We start from the raw sequence: 24,272 nt of genomic DNA on the forward strand, positions 1-24,272 counted from the left end.
GACATACCACTTAGCTATAATCATTCACATATTTTGGGGTCAACAGAGTAGTTGCAAAAGGGCTGATGCAGCAGTTATTGCATTCCCTCACTAACTCACCTTGAGGTCAGTGTGTGTGATGAGGAGGAAGGCGCTGACCGACCAGGAAGCCAGGAACTGATGTGTCTTGACCATGCACCAACTGTGTGCAGCCCGACATGTCATCAGGACACGAAGACAAATCCCTGCCACAAGCGACAAATCCACGTCTTGCCTCACAATCAAACTTGACGAATCTGAAAACACAGGAACAATATCTTAATGGAATGAATATTCTCTATGAGCAACTGAAGGACAGGGAATGAGTGAGGAGTGTTATGCCTATTTCAGTAACCAGCAATACCAAGGCGGAGGACACAAGAAATGGGTTTCACACATTGTGTGAACACTCACATAAACCTGTGATTTTGCTGCTGAACATGGTATGAGTACATATCATTATTTCAAAAACTTTTGACAGGACATTCTTCATTCATCTCCATCAAATTTGTTAATTTCTACGACAATCAGTAAATATCCTAGAACATAAACTGATAGGAAAGCCTGTTATTCTCTGAAAAATAAAGGACTAATCCTAGACAAATCACACTTTAGTTTGCGGTACCATGACGACAAAACAGAAACATTTTGAAACTGAACAGGCCCAGTAAGTTATGAAGCTGTATCGCTTCAGTATACCTGAACAGACAGATGTCTAAAGTAGCTGTCAACAAGAGGGAGCCTCCCTTCAGTTCTGTTGCAAAACTGTCATCAGTGAGGAACCTCTCTGTACAATACAATACCCGTGAAGATCAAGGTTAGAATTGGTCTTCACTAACCCATGATTAACGTATGAAGGGACTAACTGCATTGGATGGTCAGGCTTGCTGACTTGGCTGACACATTTCATTGTATTCCAATTGCATAGATTGATGCTCATGCTGTTGATCACTGGTTTGTCTTGTCCTGACTTGATTACTTACAGACCAACTACCATCCTGCTGGAACATTATTGAGTGTGGCATTAAACAACAAACCAATCAACTGTACAATACAGCTGTTAATAATTGCCAAGGGAAATAATTCCTACCTGGTCTGGTGATGCCGAGGTCCCGCCACACCTCCTGGATGAGGCTGTACATGGGCTTGAAAGTGTCTCGCAAGAGCATCCCGGTTCTGGTGCTGTACTCCCCATCCATCAAGGGGCAGGGGTAACACTTGTCTGTCCCCTGGGAGCTGATGGCACTCGTCAAGTCTGTAACAGCAACAGAATCAAGTAAGACAGCTCTTAAAGTGCAATACTGCAATAATAGTGAGTATAAGTTTACACTGTTTTTAGCAACATTCCACCAATATCACAGCGGGGAACACTAGCATTGTACCCATGCGGGGGAATCAAACCTGGAGCTTCAGTGTAATGAGTTAACAGTTTAACCACTAGGCTACCTCATAAGCCCTCCCAAAGAGTAACAGGCGAGTGGGTTGAACTCGTGAAGCACCATACTAAAAGATTCAAAAGAGAAGTCCTTGGCACTCTGCCTATTAACTGGCATTAAGAGGATAAAACAATCACAGCAGAGTCAGTATACGGAGTCTGGGTCTGTTTTACAGAATTACATGATGAATCATTTCCTAAGCGGGCTCAGATTAAAAAAATAGATTTAGTCTGAACAAGAAGATGCAGTCACCAAAGCAGTCATGCATGAACACATACCTATATGACAATCCAACTGCATGATTATTCTTACAATTACATTCTTTCCCCATTTCAATTACTGCTTAACTTCTAATTTTAATGCACCATAAAACCAGTCTTAACAACAGCAGACAAGGTTGTTCAAATGCACCAAGTAACACCATCGTGTGAGGTGCCACTGATATACAAGCCAAGACTCGTCGTAAATCCTGGCATACTAACTATTCAAAACAGACATCTTTTTTCAATTTAAAACACTTACAATGGGACAAGTAATGGAACTATGAAATGTCTATAATTTCTATTTCAGACAAACTGTTTTCGTTTCAATATCAAGTTGCTACCCTAAGGATTATCTATGTTAAGATATTTCGACAAGTAGGCCGGCATCTCAAGGATTTACGGTACACCCACTCATTGTTTACTCCATGTAAACAAGACTCACATCGACTACAGTAAGGATAAACGTCAACACCAAACAGGTGATTAACACATACCACTGTGTTTGTTCACCACAACACTTAACAGTGTTGAAGGTTGTAAGCATGCACAGAAATTAAAGCACTTAGCCCAGAACTAATTCTGTTTTCACAAGTGGCAAATTTTCTTGACTTGCAAGAACTTCTTACCATCATGTTTACACTGTTTACTGATAGCTAAAAACAACATAGCTGGTGTATGACTACAATCATGACTGAAACGTGCCCTGCTGACTCTCCACAATGTTGGACTCTGGCAATAATTTACTGACTGTACATAAATATATTGACTTTCTCTGCAAGATGTGTCTGAATTCACTATTAGAGAACTGGGAGATTCTTGCAAATATTTACTGACTGAGGCATTATATAAATGTTCAGTTGACATCGAACACATTCATGTGAATGAATCTATCTTAAATGGCCCAATAAGAATTGAGCCTTTAGGATTTTTAAGAAATTAGTCATCGTTCTTAAAATAACAAGTTTTGTCTGTCAAACTGCTCCAGGGCCCCGTTTCACAAAACTTTCGTAAGGCTAAGGTCTCGTAACTTTTCTCGTAGCCTTTGCACCTCCTATGTTACAGTATGCCAGGTACAAATGCTACGAGAAAAGTTACGAGACCTTAGCCTTACGAGAGTTTTGTGAAATGAGGCCCAGAATTGCAGAATTATTTAGTTACCCACCACAAGTTATGTTATGTTTGTAAAAGAGATAGTTATCCGCTTTAATTTTGATGTGTTACACATATGAAAGAATCGAAACTTCCTGTTTGTATGACATTACCTGTGAGAGGTGATTCTTGAGACCAACATGTATGTCCCCTTTGATAGTTGTATATATCTCAGAAAGAAGCCTCTAAACTTCTTTTTGAGAAACATACATATTAACAATGTCTGTCTAAATCTAAAGAGGAGTTGTTATTCTTTGATAACAGAAGCAGAACTGCATTTGACACAATGTTTATAAAAGGACCTGAAAAGTGCAAGTTAGTGAATCTGATCATAAAAAAAGATATCATCTTGATATTCTTATTTGACAGTTTCTTGACTTTCTACCCTACGCACAGACATAAAACCTTTATAAATGTGACTGAAAAAAATCTTATTGTAAAACAAAAGAAAGAATGCTCAGAATTTTCATGTGACAATGGTTGATATGTCATGCCATTACAGATTAACTACAACATATTTTCAACATGCTATAACATGAATCTCTTCCACAAGAAAGGCAACCATTTCATGTCCAAGAGCCATTTGGCCTTCCACCCACTCAAGTGTCCGATAGCACTGTAGTGACAGATTCTGGTATTCAATAACATTACTACAAAGTATTTCAAGGATGGTCTCTCCCACTACCCTCTTGCTTACAAGTGGTTTATAGCCTGACCCAGAGACACGTCCACAAAGCACTATCTGTTTACATATATATAACTGAATCCCCTCAAGCCATTATGTATGTACTGCATACCTGTCTCTTAAAAGTTGTTAAGAATGAAATATCACCTATGATCATAGATAAGCCAATCTCATCTATGACTTGAAAGGTCCCTTAGGATCAGCATCAAAATGTTCAGAGGAAATCTAGACTTGCTTCATTTAGGGCTTTAGCACTGCAGTGCAGGCTCGGGAATAGGCAACATAATGTCGTTCAGTTCTGACAGACTATGGTTCACCTTTTAATCTCTGGTCTCCCTGGTGCTCCTTTTCAATTAAAATGGGTTTGTTTGTTACTGTCAAGATTATATATATTCAGAGACTAGGCATTAGTCTACCCAAACTACCAGTCTTCATTTATCTTCCCTCTGTGATCAGTCTTCATAAAATAATGTCAACAAATCCATATTGCAGGAAGAAAATTCTGTTGTTTCACTATCTGGTAATAAACATAATAAAACATGTTGTTTGCACATCTGAATTTACTTTCATAATCTAGTTTATCAATTTTAGTCAAAATATCATTCAGTAACGTTCATATTAATTGCCAAGGGAACTTTCATATATCGAAAACAACCACAATCATATTTCAGCCAGTCATGCCTTCAATAAACATTTTGACATGCAGTTAACATTAAAATCATGCATGTACCACAAAACATCATAACAACATATATACGGAACACAAAAAGTTAGGAATCATGATTATTTTAACGTATAATTGTGACATGAAAATAGAGCCCAAAAATTCTATATAAAATATTTCATTAATATTTTGTCAGTATAGACAATGTTTCAGAAACATGTTAAATGAGTGTGGTATTTCATGTTTCCATTTAAAACAGCAATGTTTCCTGGTTTAATTATTATAAAAGAAAAAATCAGAACCACTCATCACCTTTCCAGACAAATCAAACAAGAGTAACCTCCCTTGATATAGATGTACTTGAACTTGAATCTAATGTTACCATAGTTTGACTTATAGATGCTCATTCAAATCTCACCTAACTGAAATATATAAAATGAAATAATTCTATCAGACCTGAATAATTATTTACTAACATGCAGGTGCAGAGCATAAGAAGCCAACCCATTGTGTTTCCCATAATAAAATTGTTGAAATACTGATAAACCTAGCATAAAAAAAACCCAGCAAAATATTTGTGATTAATGGCCTCCCACTTTTGAGTGATTGATTTTAGATTTATGCTGCTCTCTCCAATATTCCATCTATATGGCAGTGGTCTGTAAATAATAGTCTGGACCAGATAATCCAATGACCAAAAGCATGAACATCGATCTGCGCAGTTGGGAACCATTGACATTTGTCAACCAAGTCAGCAGCCTGATCAACCGATCCACTTAGTTGCCTCTTATGACAAGCATGGGTTACTGAAGATCAATAATCTAACCTGGACCTTCACTTTTTGATGCTAGCTGAATATTTGGGTCAATGTAATTTCATGTTACTGACTGGAAGCCCATAGATAATTTCAAGGACCAATCAATACCAGTGTAGAATTATCCCTGGACTTTGGAAATTACTGAAAGAACATTCTGTGCTCAATCAAAGTGAGAAGATTTCGGGTGGGTTTATCCTAGGAGCCAGCTGTCAGAGCACACATGGATGTATAGCATCATATTTCATTATGACACACCATGTTGGACACATTCCAATTAGTTTATGAAGGCAAACGAAATCTGAGTCTCCGTTATTTCATACCATTGTACACATGCATCCATGCCCACATGCACATGCATGCACATGCATGCACACACACACCAATACATAGACAGGCGGGTTTATTTCAGAATACATACACAGATCATAGATGCCAACCACAAAGTGTTGCAAATAGTAGTTTCAACATTCAAAATTAGTAGTTTGACCATAAAATTAGTACCTAACTAAATAAACAAAATCATGATGGATTCTGAGAAAAAAATGAATGATATTACGCTCACGTGGTTAAATTATTTTTCACGGGAACCAAATGTGTCAAATCGCAAAGATATTGAAATCAGCTTTGCTAAACTTATGTTTGTAATTTGCAATCATTTCAGGTCAAATATGTCATTAAATATAATGAATAGAAGGTACATGAAGTCCAAGAATGTATTTCATCGTTGAAAATATATGTTTTTGTCTATATATCAGAATTTTAGTGCATTTTGTTCAAATTTCGTAGGATTTCTGGTGGAATCGTATTGCTGTAGTTTGAAGTTAAAATTCACAGCAACAACGACAAAATCGTAGAGGTTGGCATCTCTGATACACAATTTGTATCTTTGAGCAAGATCATTTACATATACTGAAGGAAAAAAAGAAGGGATCACATGAAAGCACAAATGTTCCTTTATTTTTTTCCAAGTTTCTTTACCAGCTGTTTGAGGAAACCTTGGTAAAAAAAAAGGAACAGTCATAGTGACTTTCACTATATTGTTCTCCCTCGGTATATTTTCTGTGACTTAAAATATTACTGACATTGTACAAGTACATACCAACAGATAAAAAAATCAAGGCTTAATTGTTCTGAATAAAAAGACCAAAGTGTAGCTAGTGTATGCCTGTATTGTTTCATAACATACTTAAGAATATATTCATATCTTAATCAAGTTAGTGATCAGTAAGATTCACAGTATAAAAGTACCCAGATTCATTTTGAAACATGGGTACAATATGTGAAGCCCATTTCTGGTGTTGCCAGGAATATATCCTAAAAGTGGCGTAAAAATGGAGAGCCTCACAATACAGTGCCACTTTTAGGAGCTTGAGAAGGAAATTCAAAATGTGGTGGCCCACAATCAATGCTGCCACAATCTCTTTTACTTTCAGGAAGTGAATATCTTGGCTTCTTGCAAACAGTCAATTTTCATTCAGGACCATATTTGTAAACATGGTTAACTGACAGAAGATGTTTACCTAATCAGTCTCAACATGACCCAGAATATTTGATCCCATAATCTCTTGTGAACTGAGCAAACATGGTTCCCTGTAATCCTCACCTGGGACAGATACCGGTATGTGAAAGATGTTCAGGAGTGTCCTTTGAAATTTAGGAGTGCCAACAAAACAGAACTTTCAATGACTTCAATCCATCTCCAAACCATATGAATGCAATTTCAACAGTACCATGAGCTTCGTATTAAGCACTACACAGCTGTAATTGAGAGAGTTTGCTTGCCATACTCAGCTTCCAAATCCTGAAGTTTTTTTCATGAATACTACAGTGTGAAAGTCCATTTATCACAGTTGCAGTGGGGTAGCACAGCGGTCAAAGAATTCATTGTTACGCAGAAGACTCATGTTCCATTCCCTACATGGGTCCAATGTATGAATCCTATTTCTGTTGTTTTTGCCATGATTGCAGGAATATTGCAAGAAGTGGCTTAAAGCTAAGCTCCTTCACTCACCATTTATCACAGGCTGCATGTACAAACACCTTTGTAAAAATATGATTCAACACACTGAGACTCAAGGAGCCTGTATTGTATGTTCATTTAATTTTATGTGTCACTCTACTACAAGGAGTTTCTAACCTTCCTAATTCAGTGGCTGCTTCCACTGGTCGCACCAGTCCTACAGGACAAAGCCATTCACATCGCAGGCATGACTACCCTACGTGAAAACACCTGACACTGAGCCGAGTTCTCCTTACGTTATCTCCTCTTCACCAAGCACCATGTAAGGCAACAACAAGTACCAATATATTACCATCTTATTACACGCCAAGGGGATTACCCTGACTTGGAGGAAAATGAGTGAACATAGTGTATATATGCAACCTTTATCTGTCTTGACATAAGGGGCAACTGACGGTGGCCATGCTCGCTGCCTTGGTTGGCATTGTATCCCAATTGTGTAGATTGATGTTCGAGCTGTTGATCACAGGATTGTGTGCCCAGATTCGATTAATTATAGACCAATACAATATTAGTTAGGAAATTGCTGAGTGTGGTGTTAAACAACAAATCAACCACCCCAAAAGACCAAACCAACAACCAAAATGGCTGTTAGAGTGTACAAATATTGTACACAAGAGGTCCTGTCAGTACCACTTACATTGATCCCATGCTGCATACGCTGAGATGATGTGTAGTCGCAGCGCCGTTCCAAGAAGAGGCTGGACCGACGCAGGCGGAAAAAGATCTGGAACAAGAAAAAGGTATTTAGCTTTCTCATGAAAAAGAAATTTATCATAAAAAAATTTAATTATATTTGTTGTGTAGAGCAGCTGACAAGGTAATAATTTATATTCTGTCCAATTAAAACTGTAGTACTGTTTTCCTGAAAACTGTTCATTAGAGCATGAGCTAACACATAACAAAAAGTAAGCGACCCTATAAATAGTTACATTTAGCAGACACCTGCTCCTCCACTAAACACTCAGCACAACAGGAAATTATCATTACTTCTTTTTAAGAAGGACGAAAACCATCACATAAAGCTCATTTGCACCAAAAGTAATTTTTCAATTTCATCAGTTGGAGATTAGTCCACTTATCAAAGACATTGATTAAAAAATACTACATGAGTGTTTTTACCATGCTATTCTTACAGTAAAGTTTCTTTGTACACATGTTTACTACTTCCAGCTTATCTAAAAACAGACATGATCCAACAGCCTATATTCAGTCTGATAATTACAACAATAACTCCTGTAGGTGATGTCAAGTACTGCTCTATCAAGTCTTTTGCTCTAGCTATACTTAGACAGGCTTCAGAATAGTTGACAGAATACTTTCGGGAAGGCATTAAAATGTGCTCCTTCACATCCAAACAAAAATGACAGTTCAAAATACATCAGTTTCAGAGTCAAGGTCACTCAGATAACGTAAAATGTCTTGTAATACTGTATTCATAGAAAAAAGTATATCTATAACAAATCTGTCAGGAAGAAATATCTACAAATAGGGCTCTTGGGTAATTGCAGTTTCAGAGATAAATGATTTTTCTTCACATGTTTGTGTCAATATCACATGAAGAACACATCAGGTTAGCTAACTAAAGTTCTCAAGTTAATGTGTGTACACAACCTGCCTTTTGAAGATAATTTTATGGAATTTTGTGGTTTAGCATGTCAAATTTCTGGGCATGTACTAGCATGCAGACAGTATATGGTAAACAGGCTATGGCAACACAGATCTACAGAACATCTCCAGCCTAAATTAAGACTACATTACATCTCCAGCCTACACTGAAAGCAGAATGACTGTAGTAGACAAGAGCTAACACTATATTACTTCCCTAGACAGAGCAGAATGTCTGTAGTAGACAACAGCTAACATTATATTACTTATCTAGCCACACCAGAATGTCTGTAGTAGACAACTGCTAACCCTAAATTCCCATCTAGCCATAGCAGAATGTCTGTAGTAGAGAACAGCTATCTCCATATTAACTCCGCAGCCACAACAGCATGTTTGTAGTTGACAACAGCAAACTCTGTATTACCTCCCCAGCCAAAGCAGCATGTCTATAGTAGACAACTGCTAACTCTATATTCCTATCTAGCCAAAGCAGCATGTCTATAGTAGACAACTGCTAACTCTATATTCCTATCTAGCCAAAGCAGAATGTCTGTAGTAGACAACTGCTAACTCTATATTCCTATCTAGCCACAGCAGAATGTCTGTAGTAGAGAACAGCCATCTCTATATTAACTCCCCAGCCACAACAGCATGTCTGTAGTAGACAACAGCCAACTCTATAGTATCTCCCTAGCCTACAGTCACAGCAGGATGGAGGCAGTTAGACAATAGTTAACTGTATATTATCCCCAGATTTGTGAGACATGGGAAGGTCTCCAGCAAGGCAGGTGCCACAGAGTGTGTGAACTGGCAGACTAGTAAGCAGTAACTCTATCTGCCACTAATCCCAGCAGTAAGCACTGCAGTCTGGCCAGTCTTATGTTGTTGTAACATTATTGGCAGGAATGTAACAAATGATCAAACAGACAGCCTGGCTTGCGAAATAATCGGAAGCCATGACAACAGACTAGAGAATCAGGCTGGAAGTCAGTCAGGTTACTTTCACAAATGCCTGGCAACAGAGAGTATATTTATGGCATATTCTGCACATATTAGCTCCGAATGAATTTTCTACTGTAGTGTCAAAGTGTCCTTCATATTTTCATCCACAAAGAAACCATGATTTTCAGAAACATAACACACCTATGCAACATCTGACTGTTAAGGAACACTATCTGAAAGGAGCATTCACCATATCAATCTTTAATTTTAAATTCTGCTCAGAAGCTAATTCGTTATAATTTCACCAGTTTCATCAGGGTAACCATTCACAATTGTGAAATGAGCCATTTTTTTAACACAGATTTACGTACAGTTTACATATGAAATTATTCTCACCAGCATTTAGTGTTCCACTATGATACAAGTGTGTACTATTCAAACTGACTGCTATAGAAACATTTAGCTAGTTGTCAAGCCACCGGTACTCAAGTTAACATCAACTGGACACTGCTAATCTCATTCAACTGGTTCTGCACCCATGATGATTCAGGTTAGAATTGGTATTCAGTAAGCCATGCTTTTACATAAGAGACGAAAATTTAGCAGATCTGACAGTTGGACACACTGACTTGGTGATTACATGTATTCCATTTGCAGAGATTGATGCTCATGCTGTTGATCACTGGACTGTTTGGACGTCACTCAGTTACTTACAGACCACCACTATTTAGATGGAATATTGCTGAATGCAGCTCTAAACAACAAACAAACTAGTACTGTATGTTCCATATATTTGCAGCATATAATCTATTGTAATCTAATGTATTGGCCTAAAATAGAGCTGAGCATCCAACTGAGTACACAAAGCAAAGATTTTCAATTAAACTGCATGCATTAAATTTTGTGACTTACACCACTAGTTCTGTAGTTTCTGTTATACAAGCATTCAGCACCAGAAAAAAATTGTTCCACCAATCGATGAGGATAAAGAAATCTGAGCAATCACAGGGATATACCTACACCTGCTTAGAAACAGTTATCAGCAGCAAATGTCCACGTAAATTTCAAAACTGGATTTAAAAATTAAAGTTTTTAAAGTTTCGATTTACACTTTGTACTGAATCAAATGTTAAAATTTAATACCTATGACTTTTGGAAGATGAAAAGCTTTCAAAAAATGCCAACTTCAAAAAAAAGACAAAAAACAGTTTCCATGATAAGGGTACTTATTATGAATCCAAGATGAATCCCTGAAAAAGTGTAATAAGAGTAATAAGAGAAATAATGCAATGTTATTTGTAGTAGAATCAGAATGCCAGCCCTTTCATCTCCTGACATTCACAAGTAAAGGATACAGACACCAAATGACTAGTGAGTGGGTATACGATTTGGGTTTTACGTCACTTTTAGCAATATTTCATGAACATTACAGGAGGGGACACCAGAAATGGGGTTCACATAATGCACAAATGTAGGAAATAAAACCCAGGCCTTTGGTCTGACAAGCAAACACTGTAACCACTGGGCTACCTCTTGCCTTGTGTACATGACAAAGGCCATGCCCCTTGGCATAAGCAAGATGGTCATCTTATAAAGTGAATGTTAACATTTCTATCTACTCCAACCCACGACTTGGACTTTCACAATTCCAGTCTCCAGAGAAATGCTAGACTAGAAAACACTCCTCCATCTCAATACACAGGGGCAACTTGTGACTGAACAGAATACAGTATGTTAATAACAGTAGTCACTTGGATGATGTGTAAGTATGTCTGGCAACTAGATATAACTACAGCGTTATATGCACTGATCAGCCAAACAGCATCAGTACAAATAGCACATGGACGTAGACACAATTTCAAACACGTTTTCCCATATCATCAACAACTTTTATTTAACAAAGACAAAATTTCTACAAACCCCGAATAATAATTGTGGGGGGGGTCTCTCCAGACCAACAGGAAGTAATTCCTCCTAATGCAAACAAAATGAGACAATTCTTGTAGATCTATCAGGAGAAATCCTACAGAAACAAGTGTGAATGTCTCCTGACACAACAATAAGTGATAATTCCTACAGACTCAATGAGAGAATTTCTAGAGACCCTAAGAAAGAAAGGTGAATGTCTCCAAACCCAACATTAAGAGACAGTTCCTACAAACCCAATGAGAGAACTTCTACAGACCCTAAGAAATAAAGGTGAATGTCTCCACATACAACCAAGAGAATATTACATCCTTTAGAAGCAAGTGCATTAATGGAATTAATAATGCAATCAATTTGAAACAAACCTTGGTACTACTTGGAAATGACATTGGCCCCTTACACGCAGGAAAACTATTATCTGCAAACTCTCTTAAAATGTTGTAAAACTTCGCCATTTCTCCACAATGTTCATAAAGTGTTGTTAGGACTGTTAAAATCTATTTCCCTGAGTAGACAGAGCATGAGACACAAAATAGATAATTTTCCTTCCTGAATTTGTGGTGGGCGTAAAAGGTGATAATTTCAACCAAGCTTTTATTTATTCAGACATAAAGAGAATGATCGATGATCTTTATGTGCCATACCAAAGATAATGTGCATACTGATAATGCTGCATTCCCTAAAGTAAACTCAAAGTGCCACATTCATATTCTGGTTTGTACATCAGAGTGCAATCCATTCTCAGCTCCCTGGGGATAGTACAACGAAGGCTGCTTGTGAGGTGCTACAATTAACAATCACACCAGGTCATCCTATCGGGTACCCATTCACTGCAGGGAGGGAGTATCCAGTGCTATGAAGAAGGTTAGCACAGAGAAGGCGTAGTCTCAAATATAACATGTTACATTTGACCACTTTGTAAATGGCATTGTGTAAGCATAGCTTGTGGCTGTGGGAGCCATGTGTACTTACGCATATACTTTCATTTATGTGGAAGAAGCAGAGGCTAAGTGGGTTAGATGGTTGTCCCTTTGTGTGCTGTCGATTTGGGGCCTGACTGAGGGTATGAGTTCGATTCCCAGATGAAACTCAACCCAACAAATGTACTTCAATGTGCACTTTACCGAGAAGGTATAATCCGTAATATAACATCTGTTACAGAAGATGGTCAGGTTCAATTTTGTTTCATCCCAGCCATCAACAATTTTTTTATCAACCTGACCCTCATCCCTGATAAGACACTGAGATATTACTTATAACAGCTCATCTATTCATTTATACAAAATTCACATGTGGCACTTGTAATTCAATGTGGACATTTTCAACAAGGTTTTTGCATTCCGATGTTGCCAAATGATTGATGATCCCTAGCACGTTATGATGAGCAGACATTACAAACTGTCGTCTCTTGTCACACATTTGTCAACAGAGGATCACAGCGGCTGAGTGTATACCTGATTAAACCGTGTGATAGTCCCACCTATTGATAGAGAGGATTACAGCTATTTCCCTTGATCACCCTACCAAATCTAATGTTGGCTAGTCACACCATCCATCAATCCACTGCGCAGGGGTGATCAACACACTTGACTTTCTACATACAGATGTAGTGTACTGATATTCACAGCAGCCTGTGTGGTGTCTGTCAGCAGCATATTGGAGTATTCCACCTTGCGCTGCAGAAGGACTGCTCAGCAATGTCATGCAACTGACTCTTTTTCATGCACACCATTAGACTTCCATGAGTCTGCAAGGTAATAACTAATAGTTGAAAAGAAAATTTCTAAAAAAATATATAAATAACAGACTGGTGCCCTTGGAGCAAGGCTAGTAAACCATGTAGCCTGACATAGCTGGTTCTACATGTAAGGAAAGGCAATTTGTGTACTCTTTTTGCAAAAATCTTGTGTTATACTCGTTTTAGGGCAGTGGGGACAGCTTAGTGGTTAAAGCATTTGCTCGTCATTCCAAAGGCTTGGGTTCGATTTCCCACATGGGCACAATGTTTGAAATCCACTCTTGTTTCCCCGCGGTGATATTGCTGGATCCTGCTACATGTCAACACACTCAGTCATACTTGTTTTCAAAAATCCAATCATAAATTGTCACTGTACTGCCTTTTTTATCCAGTGGAATCTGTTTCAAAATCGATTCGAGACAGTTCTCTGGCATGAACTTTTCAGATTCATAAAAGGAGCAATGGAGTATAGCATTAAAGACATTTTAGCAATAACTATGCACAAACATGTCAGGCAAACTGGACAAATTGGTTTCACTCATCTGGGAATGATCTTTAGTGGGACAGCAAAGAATTTAACCAGCTACCCCGTTGACACTATTATATATGAGCCTTTCATTACAAGAATTTCTCAATGCCCAAAACTTGCACAAAATACAGTGAGTTGCCATGACATTGTCATTTTGTAAAATATTCAAGTGATGATTATGATGGCCTGAGTGATACAACATAATACAGGTTAACCGAGTGTTTCATAAATCGAGGATCAAACCATCAACACAGACACTTATCAGAAAGCTATTTATAACACAGAAATATCAGGGTCCCGCCCACTCATCTGATGTAAACTTGATGAGAATCGATGAGTCTTGAGTTTCCAATATGCAAATGACATTTTATAACTGACATTTATGTCTAAACACACTAATATTCCTTATAAGTATGTCCACACATTCTGGAACATTAGCTGTTAATGCAAAGACCTAGCAAAACTTCATATTGTCTGAGAAGATCAGTTTACATCAGTGGATATGGATTCAGAATGTTTTTGGCATTACTAATAGACTGACTGCAGTTGCTGAATTCATTAACTATTCATAATAAGGTGTGAAATCAACGTGAACAATGCTGTTCATATTGAGTTAAAGCAACTTATGAAATATTAATGTTTCATTTCTCGTTAAAACTGAAACGAGTAACAGGATTAAAACTGAGCTGATTCAATTACTTCTAGTTTGCAAGTCAATGATTTATATTTGGCCAAAGTTTCATAAAACAGAACAAAATGGCTACAAGCTTGCTTCTTTTTATAGCAAGGGAAACTGAAAATGTAATTTAAACTCTATGTTGAACCACCCATTTTCTCACTATCACCTTTGAGTGAATTATGTAAGACAAAAATATGTTCTTGATTGGATTCTTGAGAATTTCTCACCTATTAGCAGTGACAGAGCCATCATGAAACACAAGGTTCTGGCAAGTCAGGAACAGCAAGTTGCAGTACCCATATGAGAAAGTGAGTGATAAGGTTACATGTTGTTTGAGCATGCAAGTGAAGCAACAGCTTATTTGAGCATATGAGTCATATGGCCACATGTTGTTTGAGTATGTGAGTGATACGGACACATTCTGTTTGTGCATGTGAGTGACACTGCTGCATGTTGTTTGACCAGGTGACTATGTTTGAAATAGGAAATAGTGCTACACAGTATTGATGCATATCTGCTTATTGGTGTGTGAGTAATGCTGCCATACATTGTACAAGTGTGTATGTATGAGTGAATATTGTTAAATGTTCTTTGAATGGGAGAGCAGGCAAGTACATGCAGGCATCAATATTGCCATATAATTGGAATTTTCAGATTGTGGGCATGGGTCAATACTGCCTAAAGTTGTTTGAGTGTTAGACCATACAAGTGTGTGCACATGTGAATATCAATGACTAAAACTGAAACTAACCTTTCATACAAACATGTTCGATGGTGTGTCTGAGGAGAGTGATCAGGGTGTCGTTGTACAGGAGGATACTGCCAAACTCAGAGTGGAGAAGATTCTGGCTCATATCCCAGGTGGGCTCCAGCAGAAACAGCTCAAGATTCTCCCCGAAATGTTGCCATAAGATCTCCATGTACTTTGCTACAACCTGGTTCCTTATGGACTGGTCAGCATTATCTCCCCACGACACTGTCTTCCGCCGAGAGTCCGCACGAGATAGCACCGGTGTGTCAGACATTCTCCGTACAGACCGCCCAATCATAGGACTCTGATTTATTCTCAATTCCTTTTGTTTCTTGGATTTACCCGTATCGTTTTTCCTGAGTAGCGTTGTGGAATTACATACAATCAGCAGAAAATTTTCTGCAAATTCCTGTTCCTTATGTGAGAATTCAACAAGAGGCGACATGTAAACAGACAGGTCTGGAGCCCGCAGTGACCCAACACGCAACAGCGATGTGGACAAACTGACATTGCTTCCTGTGGCTGTGTGATAGTCAGATGTCTCCTGCTGATTGGATGATGAACCAGAGGCAGAGTCCTTTCCATGATCCTCAAACCAGTTGTACAGGGGTAGTCGACCACAATTCAAAAACTTTTGGAAATCTTCGTTGACTGTGAAAAAGTAATGAGTCAGTTTGGCAGCATACCTTGACCTCTCATTGGCAAGGATCCTGAGGACTCTTGGAAAAGGAATCGCTTTGACTGAGTCACCCAGTTTGCCAGGGAAGTTGGTGGCAGCTGGGTGTAAGTGAAGACAAGAAACAGATTGGAATTCTGGAAGATTGACCAGGGAAAGATGGTTCCACTGAGATCCACTCACCGTGCTTGCTGTCCTAAACGAATTAACAATATTGTTGAAATCCTCAAGACCTCGAGTAATATTCCACATAACCTCTGGAGTCAACTTGTCAACGTCACAGTGAGCAAACACCTCAAAACCCACATTGATGAGCCGCTGCAGCAGCCATATTGCTTTATCACATAGCTGGATGAGAGCTCTCTTCACATATTCCACTTCCAGACATAAACGGCCAAGGATTGGCTGCAGCCATTTATTTGTGTTAAGATGTTGCTTAAGTACATTCCAGTGGTTGACATGTACACGCAGGTCTTCACATAGAGCATTCAGACAGTACAGTTTACTGATCGGAGCATCATAAGCACACCCATGACGAATAGCATAAGCAGTTCTATACTCATGAAGCACCAAACCTTCCAGATCTTCTACGTAAGCAGTTGTTGCACGAATCCTTGTCACACAGTCACGCACAAATTCCAATTTTGCCCTATTTTCCAATACCTTTCTCAGTTGAGCGTAATCCTTACCAAGACGTGATGATGTTCGGCAGTGAACAAAATAAGTTCCTCCATGTTCAGGACTTCTCTTGCAAGCATGGCGTCCAGGATTTATGAGCTGAAATGTCTTCCGTAGAAGCTTTACAGCATCTTCTGCATCACTGACCTCAAAGGTGGGTTCAACTCCTGAAGAAAGTGACAGATCACCATCTGCATCGTAGCCATACACCTGTACTGGTACGTATGGTGGATCATCTTCATCGATGGACTGGACCTTGCCGATGGCATGGATTGGGGGAAGTCGGCCCCTTTGAGAGCTGTGATTGCTCGGTTCAAACATCCTATCAGATCAACATCTTGGCATCATCTGAAATCAGAAAGACATTACTCCATTTTATCTATTAGAACTTTTAATTTTGGATGAAGACTTGTATGACAGCAATAGATATTGTTCACACTAACACAGTGGTATTGAAGGATAGAGGATGAGAAACCTTATCAAACTTTTTCAAGAGACAGATAGTAATGCTTTCATCTATATCTGACAAAATATTTTACAGTTGTAACAAGCAGAAATCTTGTAACAAACCTTCTGGACAAGTCAAAAAAATATGTCAAACTTTATGCTTTCAGGAATGAAAGCTATAGCACCCAGTGCAACCTTAAGTAATAACTTGCACCAGACAGAATCACGAACACTAACAGTTATTCAATTACTGTGTTGTCAGTTCATCATTCTGTTTTCCAGTTGATATCCGTGTTCTTTGAAGCTTAAAATATTAACATGCTTTTTAGTACATATGTATATGCAGTTGGTATTTTCAAATATTTGAAGTTCTAAATGTTTGAATTGAGTTCTGCCAGCAATTTGAACCATTATCTGTCAAATATTTGACAAAATGTTTGCCAAATTCAAATGAAATCATTAATTGTATGAATGAATTTTACTCGAAACAAAAATGTAAATCAAATAAAGTGAAATTAAGATTGCTGATACTCTTACTGTTACCTTGCCAACTGAAAATGTATGTCTCAGAATTTTATTCAACTTAGGATAAAGGCTGTTTAATAAACAATCACTGATTCAAATTCTAATTATTGGTTTGTATTACAAGGCGGTAAGCGCAGTAATGCATGTGCGGTATGATGATGAGTGTTAAATTACTCTAGCCCTACTTGTTCTCGGTGTCTCATTCAAAGTACAGACCCCCTTGTAATGCAAAGAAATAAGTGAAATTGAAGCTCTGATCATTTGTTAAACAACTTTTATCTTTATGTTAAATAGAATTTTGAGATTTAAATGTTCAAATGGCAAGGTAAAATAATGAGGATTTGCAATCTTAATTTCACTATATTTGATTTACTTTTTTGCTTAAAGTGAAATTCATTAGTACCTTTTCGCTGCGAACAGATTTGTAGGCATGAGACATCAAACACATTATCTTATATCACAGTTGTCTAACTGCTCAAATATATTTGCTTTCTAAGTAACAATGTATATTTTCAAAAAGTTTCAAAATATAGTACTTTGCCACTTTTATGAAATGCCCATCAAACAATACAATATTACTGCATGTAAAGAAGTCCCCAGTAGTCGCACCTACTGTCATAGTAAGCTTTAACACATAACTGTAGTCGTTCCAAAGATGGCAATGATGGGATGAGTCAGCCATTTCTGGGGAAATTAATCCATCCAACTCCACACATCTCACAGTCTCACACAGAGAGACATTTTCCCACCTACTTGTTCAGTTATTACAATGCCATAAAACTATGGCCTAAATACCAAACGTGAAAATCTTACGAAATACCTTCTCTAGACTAAAAGAAATGTTCAAAGGACACCTGTCATGTTAGCATCTCCTGTTACGCTGATGCTGCTGATCAAGGTAGTATATGTTGATAGTGTACATTTAAAAAGTGTGCTTGTTAAGTACAGATGAGTCAGTGAAATGTACAACAATGCAGCTGAGCTCTTGAAATTTACTGCACAGCAAAAGAAATGCAAGTTTCAAAACTTGAAATCTCATAAAGTCAGCATTCACGCTTAAGTCTTCTATTTAAAAACTTGACCAAAAGAAAACAGAGTTGAGTTTCTTTTGGTGTTCAGTCTAGTTTGATGAGAAGTGAGTTAAAATACAGTCACATCAGAAATACCTCAGCCATAACGTGACTACCCCAAGTTTTAAATTCACCATAAATACTTGCAAAAGAAAAATACTCTGCCAAAATAGGACTGATAAAGCAAATCGAGATCAGAGATATAACAAAAAACTAGTATGCAAATCAAAAACATTTACATGTTTCAAACACAGTAGAAGCTATCAAAACCAGAATCTGTTCAATCTGGTGAGTTGTCAACACCAGCATTAAATTTCAGTCCCATCTATGGCTTGTACATTTATCATCAGCTCTACAATCTGGTACATTGCCAATACAGGCTTATTTCTTCAGTCCCAATGAGTGCTGGTTTAGACAGCTTCCAGTGTACATCAAAGATAAAACAATATAAAAGTGACCATAAGGACTTACAGTACTTTTGCTTCCTGCATGGACCTTAACACAGACTATTAAACTTTCAGCAAAGGAATAATAATACAACAAAATTTTCTGATAACTGCAGCCAGATGTTTTAAGTACTCCTTAAATGCTCTGCTCCAAATCTACACGTCTCTTTTTCCACTGGTAAATGTCAACAGTAAAGTCATGCCTGATTAATATCATCAGAAATTAATACCACAGAGAAAGAAATTTTAATTCCTGATCAAAGAAAAGCTATTTTCCAAACTGTTTTCTTTCGCATTTTCTTACAGCCATTCTACATGTTCTCTTGACCTAGAACCAATCAAAGCATTTCCTGAAATCCATTTCTATTATACTACAATCTTCATCATATCAATACCATTTGCTGAACACTCTGCAAAAGACACATTTAGCATTCTTGAGGAAGTATGTTATAGAATATATTAGCCCAGAAAGTATAAAGTAATTCATCAGCCAATCCGTAGAGACTAATGAATCGGCTCATATGGCAACAAGATACTTTCTTTGTATGATTTAGTTTTAGCCGAGTCAAGGCACTGGTGAAATTGAAGGCATCACTGACATTGTTGCAGGCACAGAATTTCCTTGGCACAAAACAAAACTATATTCTTTGTTCTCAGGGGCAATATGGTGACCATTTATGTGTTTGATTTAGATTTCATAGGTTGTTTTTTTTTGTGTGAATTGAGACACGTATCATTGTAAATACTCATAGAGTAATCATTACTTAAGATTTTCAACATAGACAAAGTTGTTTTCCCTTATTCGTTGGCACAAACAGATACGCTGTAATTTTTTTACCCGGTGACCCGAAAATAGGTTTGATGAAAGTGTAATATTAGATAAGCGGTACCCTTTTTCTGTCCTCCAAATATGGCTTATCTTCAGTCACATATGGTAATATGATGGTATCAAACCGAGTAATATTAACTTACATAGATTTCAATAATGATGTTTTCAGTATGGATAAAGTGAGTGCTGAACACCAGCAGTTATATTCCTAGAGCTGCCTGTTAACATTAGGCCAAGTGAAGTCTCCCTGGAACCGTTCAATCCACAGTCATAGGTTTCAATCCTGGATTTATCCTGTTTGGCTTGCTGACACCTTATACCTGTTCCAAGGGTTCTCAGAAACTGTTTACAGTCTACAATCTCATATCACCAAAACCGCCTTTCCCATAAGTGGACTAGTTACAAAAAAGTGGTCTACCTCATATACCTATTTTGGTGCCCCTGCGAACAGCAAGGACAGAAGGATCTCAGGTGTGGCAAAGCCAAGTCTATTAGAAACCCTAAAGAGGGATACAGCTGATAAAATATTAATGGATCATGCATGCTAGTAGTTCTATTCTGGTCGCAAAAGTTGATATATTTATACATCACAATGAAGACATGAGGGCTATATAGAACCTTAACATCATAAATGCATCACAAAATGTTCTGCTGATAAAAAATGTTTTCCTTTGGTTTGATTGTGTTTATTGTGGTTTCACCCAAAAAAAACCAAAAAAGACTTTACAACATTCAAGCTGTCTCACGTAAGTCTTTTAATAATGAAGTCAGCCAGAGATTGACATCATGAGCATCGATCTACACAAATAGGATTGATAACACCTGTGAACAAGAAAACCTGAACACATATTCCAGCTGGTCACGTCTTGTGACAATCATTGGTTGCTGAAAAGTAGTTCTAACTATGACTATGACAGAGGAATTTTGTCAGAAGAATAGCGTTTAAGGTCTTTAAATAACTGTGTTGCATGTGGACAGTACAGAAAACCTGTACACCTGTAATTCAAATATCAGTGCTGTGACATCACAGACAGGGAGTTAACTCAGTACACTGGAAGCTGTCTCAACCAGCATTCATTGTGACTGAAGAAATAAGCCGATTTAGACAATGAGCTGGATTGTAGAGCTGATGATAAATGTACAAGCCACGAATGGGACTGACATTTTACACTGGTGTTGACAACTTGCCAGATTGGTCAGATGCTGGTTTTGACAGCTTCTGTGTAGTTAGGTAGGTATGGTTATGACTCAGTATTGAACTCTTCATTTCATTTCTGTATGTGACTGTGGTGCCCACAGGAACAGGTCAACTTTATTAAAGAAGGAATGTTTATACCATAATTAAAATAACTGCATAAAAGAACTTGTCAGTGTATGAAGGAAATTTAGCATTTAGAAATTTAGTTTGCTATAGTTAAGGTGGCAGACCAATTTTATTTCTTGATTTTTGTCCTCAGAAAACCAAAAGGCAGGAGGCAGTTTACTTAGTGCATGTGAAACAAAAATTAATAAAAAAGTATTTTCTTATAAGTTTACATTTTTGGGAAATTTGATTTTTCTTTTCTATTCTTATTCTTGAAAAAGTATGACTGGCAGCTCTGTAAAGCAAAAACTAAAACTGATCTTGCCTTAACATAGTTTAGCATAATCTCACACATTTATCATTTGTAATAAACATGTAGGGCTGAGAGGAAACATCAACATTGAACAATCTGATTACACACAGGCTCATAAGATGCCAGCCTTCAGTTCCTGTTGATTAAGCCCTGGGGAGCAAGCGTTGAAGCAAACAAGAGCAAATCTTTCCCCTGCATAATGCAGATAGCCTCACAGCTACCAAGCACAACTGCCACCAGTACTTGCACACTCACTCAACACAAACAGAAAACAATTGCCAAATGTTCAATAGCTTAATTCATTTCATGAGAATGTTCCTCCATGGGAACCATCAAAAGAGAATCGATATTTGCATTTTGGAACTCAAGTAAGTTCACTTATAAAGGAGTGGAGTGTTACAGCACAAAACTGGAGAAAAATATGTCAATGTTGTGGATGAGAAAATTATGCAACATTCAGTCTGGGTAGAGACAATATTAGGTCAAAATATTGCTGTTCATAATTTTCTTAGATTCATCTCAACCAGTCCCAAATCTATAAAAGGAAAGTGGCCTGGTGTCAAGTTGCTATGCTCAAATGTGTGATTTACAATATGCATGAATCTGATCAGATTCTTTGACTCACATAAAAATATTACCTACACAACTATGACAATATACTTTCTAATATACGAGGGGATATCAAAAAGTTTTGAGCTTCGCCCTGAAAAAGCAAGATTTTGGAATTCATACTGCTTTATTTTCAACAAAGTCCCCTTCCAACTTCACACACTTCTCCCATCTGGTTTGCCAATTGCTGATTCCTGATATGAAGAACTCCACATCTTGATCCCCTAGAAAACCCTCCGCAGCAGCGATAAGCTCATCATCATCCTGAAATTTCTGGCCCCGGATGTGTTTTTTCAATCGAGGAAAGAGGTGGAAGTCGCTAGGGGCTAGGTCTGGTGAATAGGGAGGGTGAGGTAAAATTTCGTACCTACACTCGCTCACAGTTTCCATTGCAGCTTGACTGGTATGGACTGGCGCATTGTCCTGGTGAAGAAGAATCCCTCGCCGGATCTTTCGTCGCCGCTTCTCTTTAACGGACTGGCGTACCTGCTTCAGAAGGTTAGCATAGTACTCTATATTTATTGTCGTACCATGAGGCAATTAGTAGTCGATGTGGATAACACCTTTACTGTCCCAAAAAATAGTTGCCATAACCTTCTTTGGGGACCTGGTCGATTTGAACTTCTTTGTCCTTGGAGAGGTGACATGTTTCCATTCCACTGACTCGTGCTTGCTCTCGGGGTCATAATGATGAAGCCAGGTTTCATCACAGGTTACAATTCTAAAGTGAAAATCTTCTGGGTAGGCATGGTAACGAGTCAGCATCGCGCCACTGATGTTGACCCGAGAAAGCTTCATGTCATCAGAAAGCTTTCTTAGGACCCATCTTGCACACACCTTGGACATGTGGAGATTGTCGTGGAGTATGCTGTGAATGGATCCATATGAGAGCCCAGTTGCATCTTCTAACTCGTGCAGGGTGATACGACGATTTCCCATCACTAGTTGATGCACTGTGTCAATGTTTGCTTGGGTGGTACTGGTTGAGGGTCGTCCTGGACGGGGGTCATCATCTAAGCTTTCTCTTCCTCGCTGAAACTCTTTCACCCAACATTTGATGGTTGCAGCAGAAGGAGAAGACTCCTTGTAAACAGCAGTGAGTCGCCCTTCAACCTGCTTGGCCGTGTTGTCCTCCGGGACAAGAAACTCCATTACTGCTCTATATTCAACATTGTCCATTTTTCACCTTCACTAGGGGGGTATATCTCTTCTACAAGGCACTGCCATTGAAGAAATGCATCCAGCTATGTGATCCTATGGGGAATATGTCGCTAGGACACCTATATACGTTTGGTGCCCTGCCCATTACTATTAGTCAAGCATAAATATGCAAGGCTCAAAACTTTTTGATATCCCCTCGTATTTATAGTGAGTGAATGAGTTCTATGCCACACTCAGCCACATTATAGCTATATGACAGCAGTTTCTAAAATATTAGTGAGTGTTACCGAGCAAGCAAGTGAGCAAGTGAGTGTAATGCCACACTTGGCTACATATTAGCTACATGATGGCAGTTGTTTAATATTAGTGAGCAAGCAAGTGAGTGAGTTTTATGCCACACTCAGAAATACTATATCTATATGGTGGTCTGCAAATAATCAAATTTGCACCAGACAATCCAGTGATCAACAGTGCCACCTTAAGCACTAAACAAATTACAGTGCACTACACTATAATAAGGTATAATCCGTCCCTTGGACTACTGGTTTGGTAGGGCAAAGTAAGACCGTTATAACAGACATAGATATTCAAAATAATCACAGTTTACCCTCTAAGCACCTAGAGATCCTCTGGTTGTAGCATAATCACATCTCACATCCAAATCCAGAGATTGCCCTTTTGTCTTATTAATGACATTTAAGTATAGTTACTAACACAATTATTCAGCCAGATCACCACAAATTGTGATCACATTGGAAATGACATCAGCATTTCACCGATGAAACCAATTAAATTATAAAAGCATAAAGATCAAGATCAACATCACTGGTACCATGGATACAGACGATTAAAACGCAAAAATTTCGAGCAACAGAATCATTACATCACACAGTTCACTAAGCATGGCAACACACCTACAGAGCCTACCAAATGGGCCCACACTATTGCAGGGTTTGAAAGAAGGCCAGAATTTCAATACTAGATGTGTGA

At 38.1% G+C, this 24,272-nt stretch overlaps 1 protein-coding gene across 1 annotated transcript in view; it reads right to left on the bottom strand.

Annotated features, from left to right (window-relative positions):
* Positions 1-24,272, bottom strand: part of LOC137265542 (uncharacterized) — a 79,589-nt gene that overhangs the window by 11,927 nt on the left and 43,390 nt on the right. Inside the window, exons 3-6 of the mRNA XM_067800960.1 lie at positions 15,226-16,927; positions 7,693-7,779; positions 1,109-1,273; positions 100-275 (exon numbers count right to left, since the gene is read on the bottom strand). Of these exons, the coding sequence (XP_067657061.1) occupies positions 100-275; positions 1,109-1,273; positions 7,693-7,779; positions 15,226-16,900 (2,103 nt within the window). The 5' untranslated portion in view covers positions 16,901-16,927. The remainder of the gene's footprint in view (positions 1-99; positions 276-1,108; positions 1,274-7,692; positions 7,780-15,225; positions 16,928-24,272) is intronic.

This window comes from Haliotis asinina, chromosome 15, assembly GCF_037392515.1.
Source record: "Haliotis asinina isolate JCU_RB_2024 chromosome 15, JCU_Hal_asi_v2, whole genome shotgun sequence".
Classification (NCBI taxonomy): Eukaryota; Metazoa; Mollusca; class Gastropoda; order Lepetellida; family Haliotidae; genus Haliotis; species Haliotis asinina.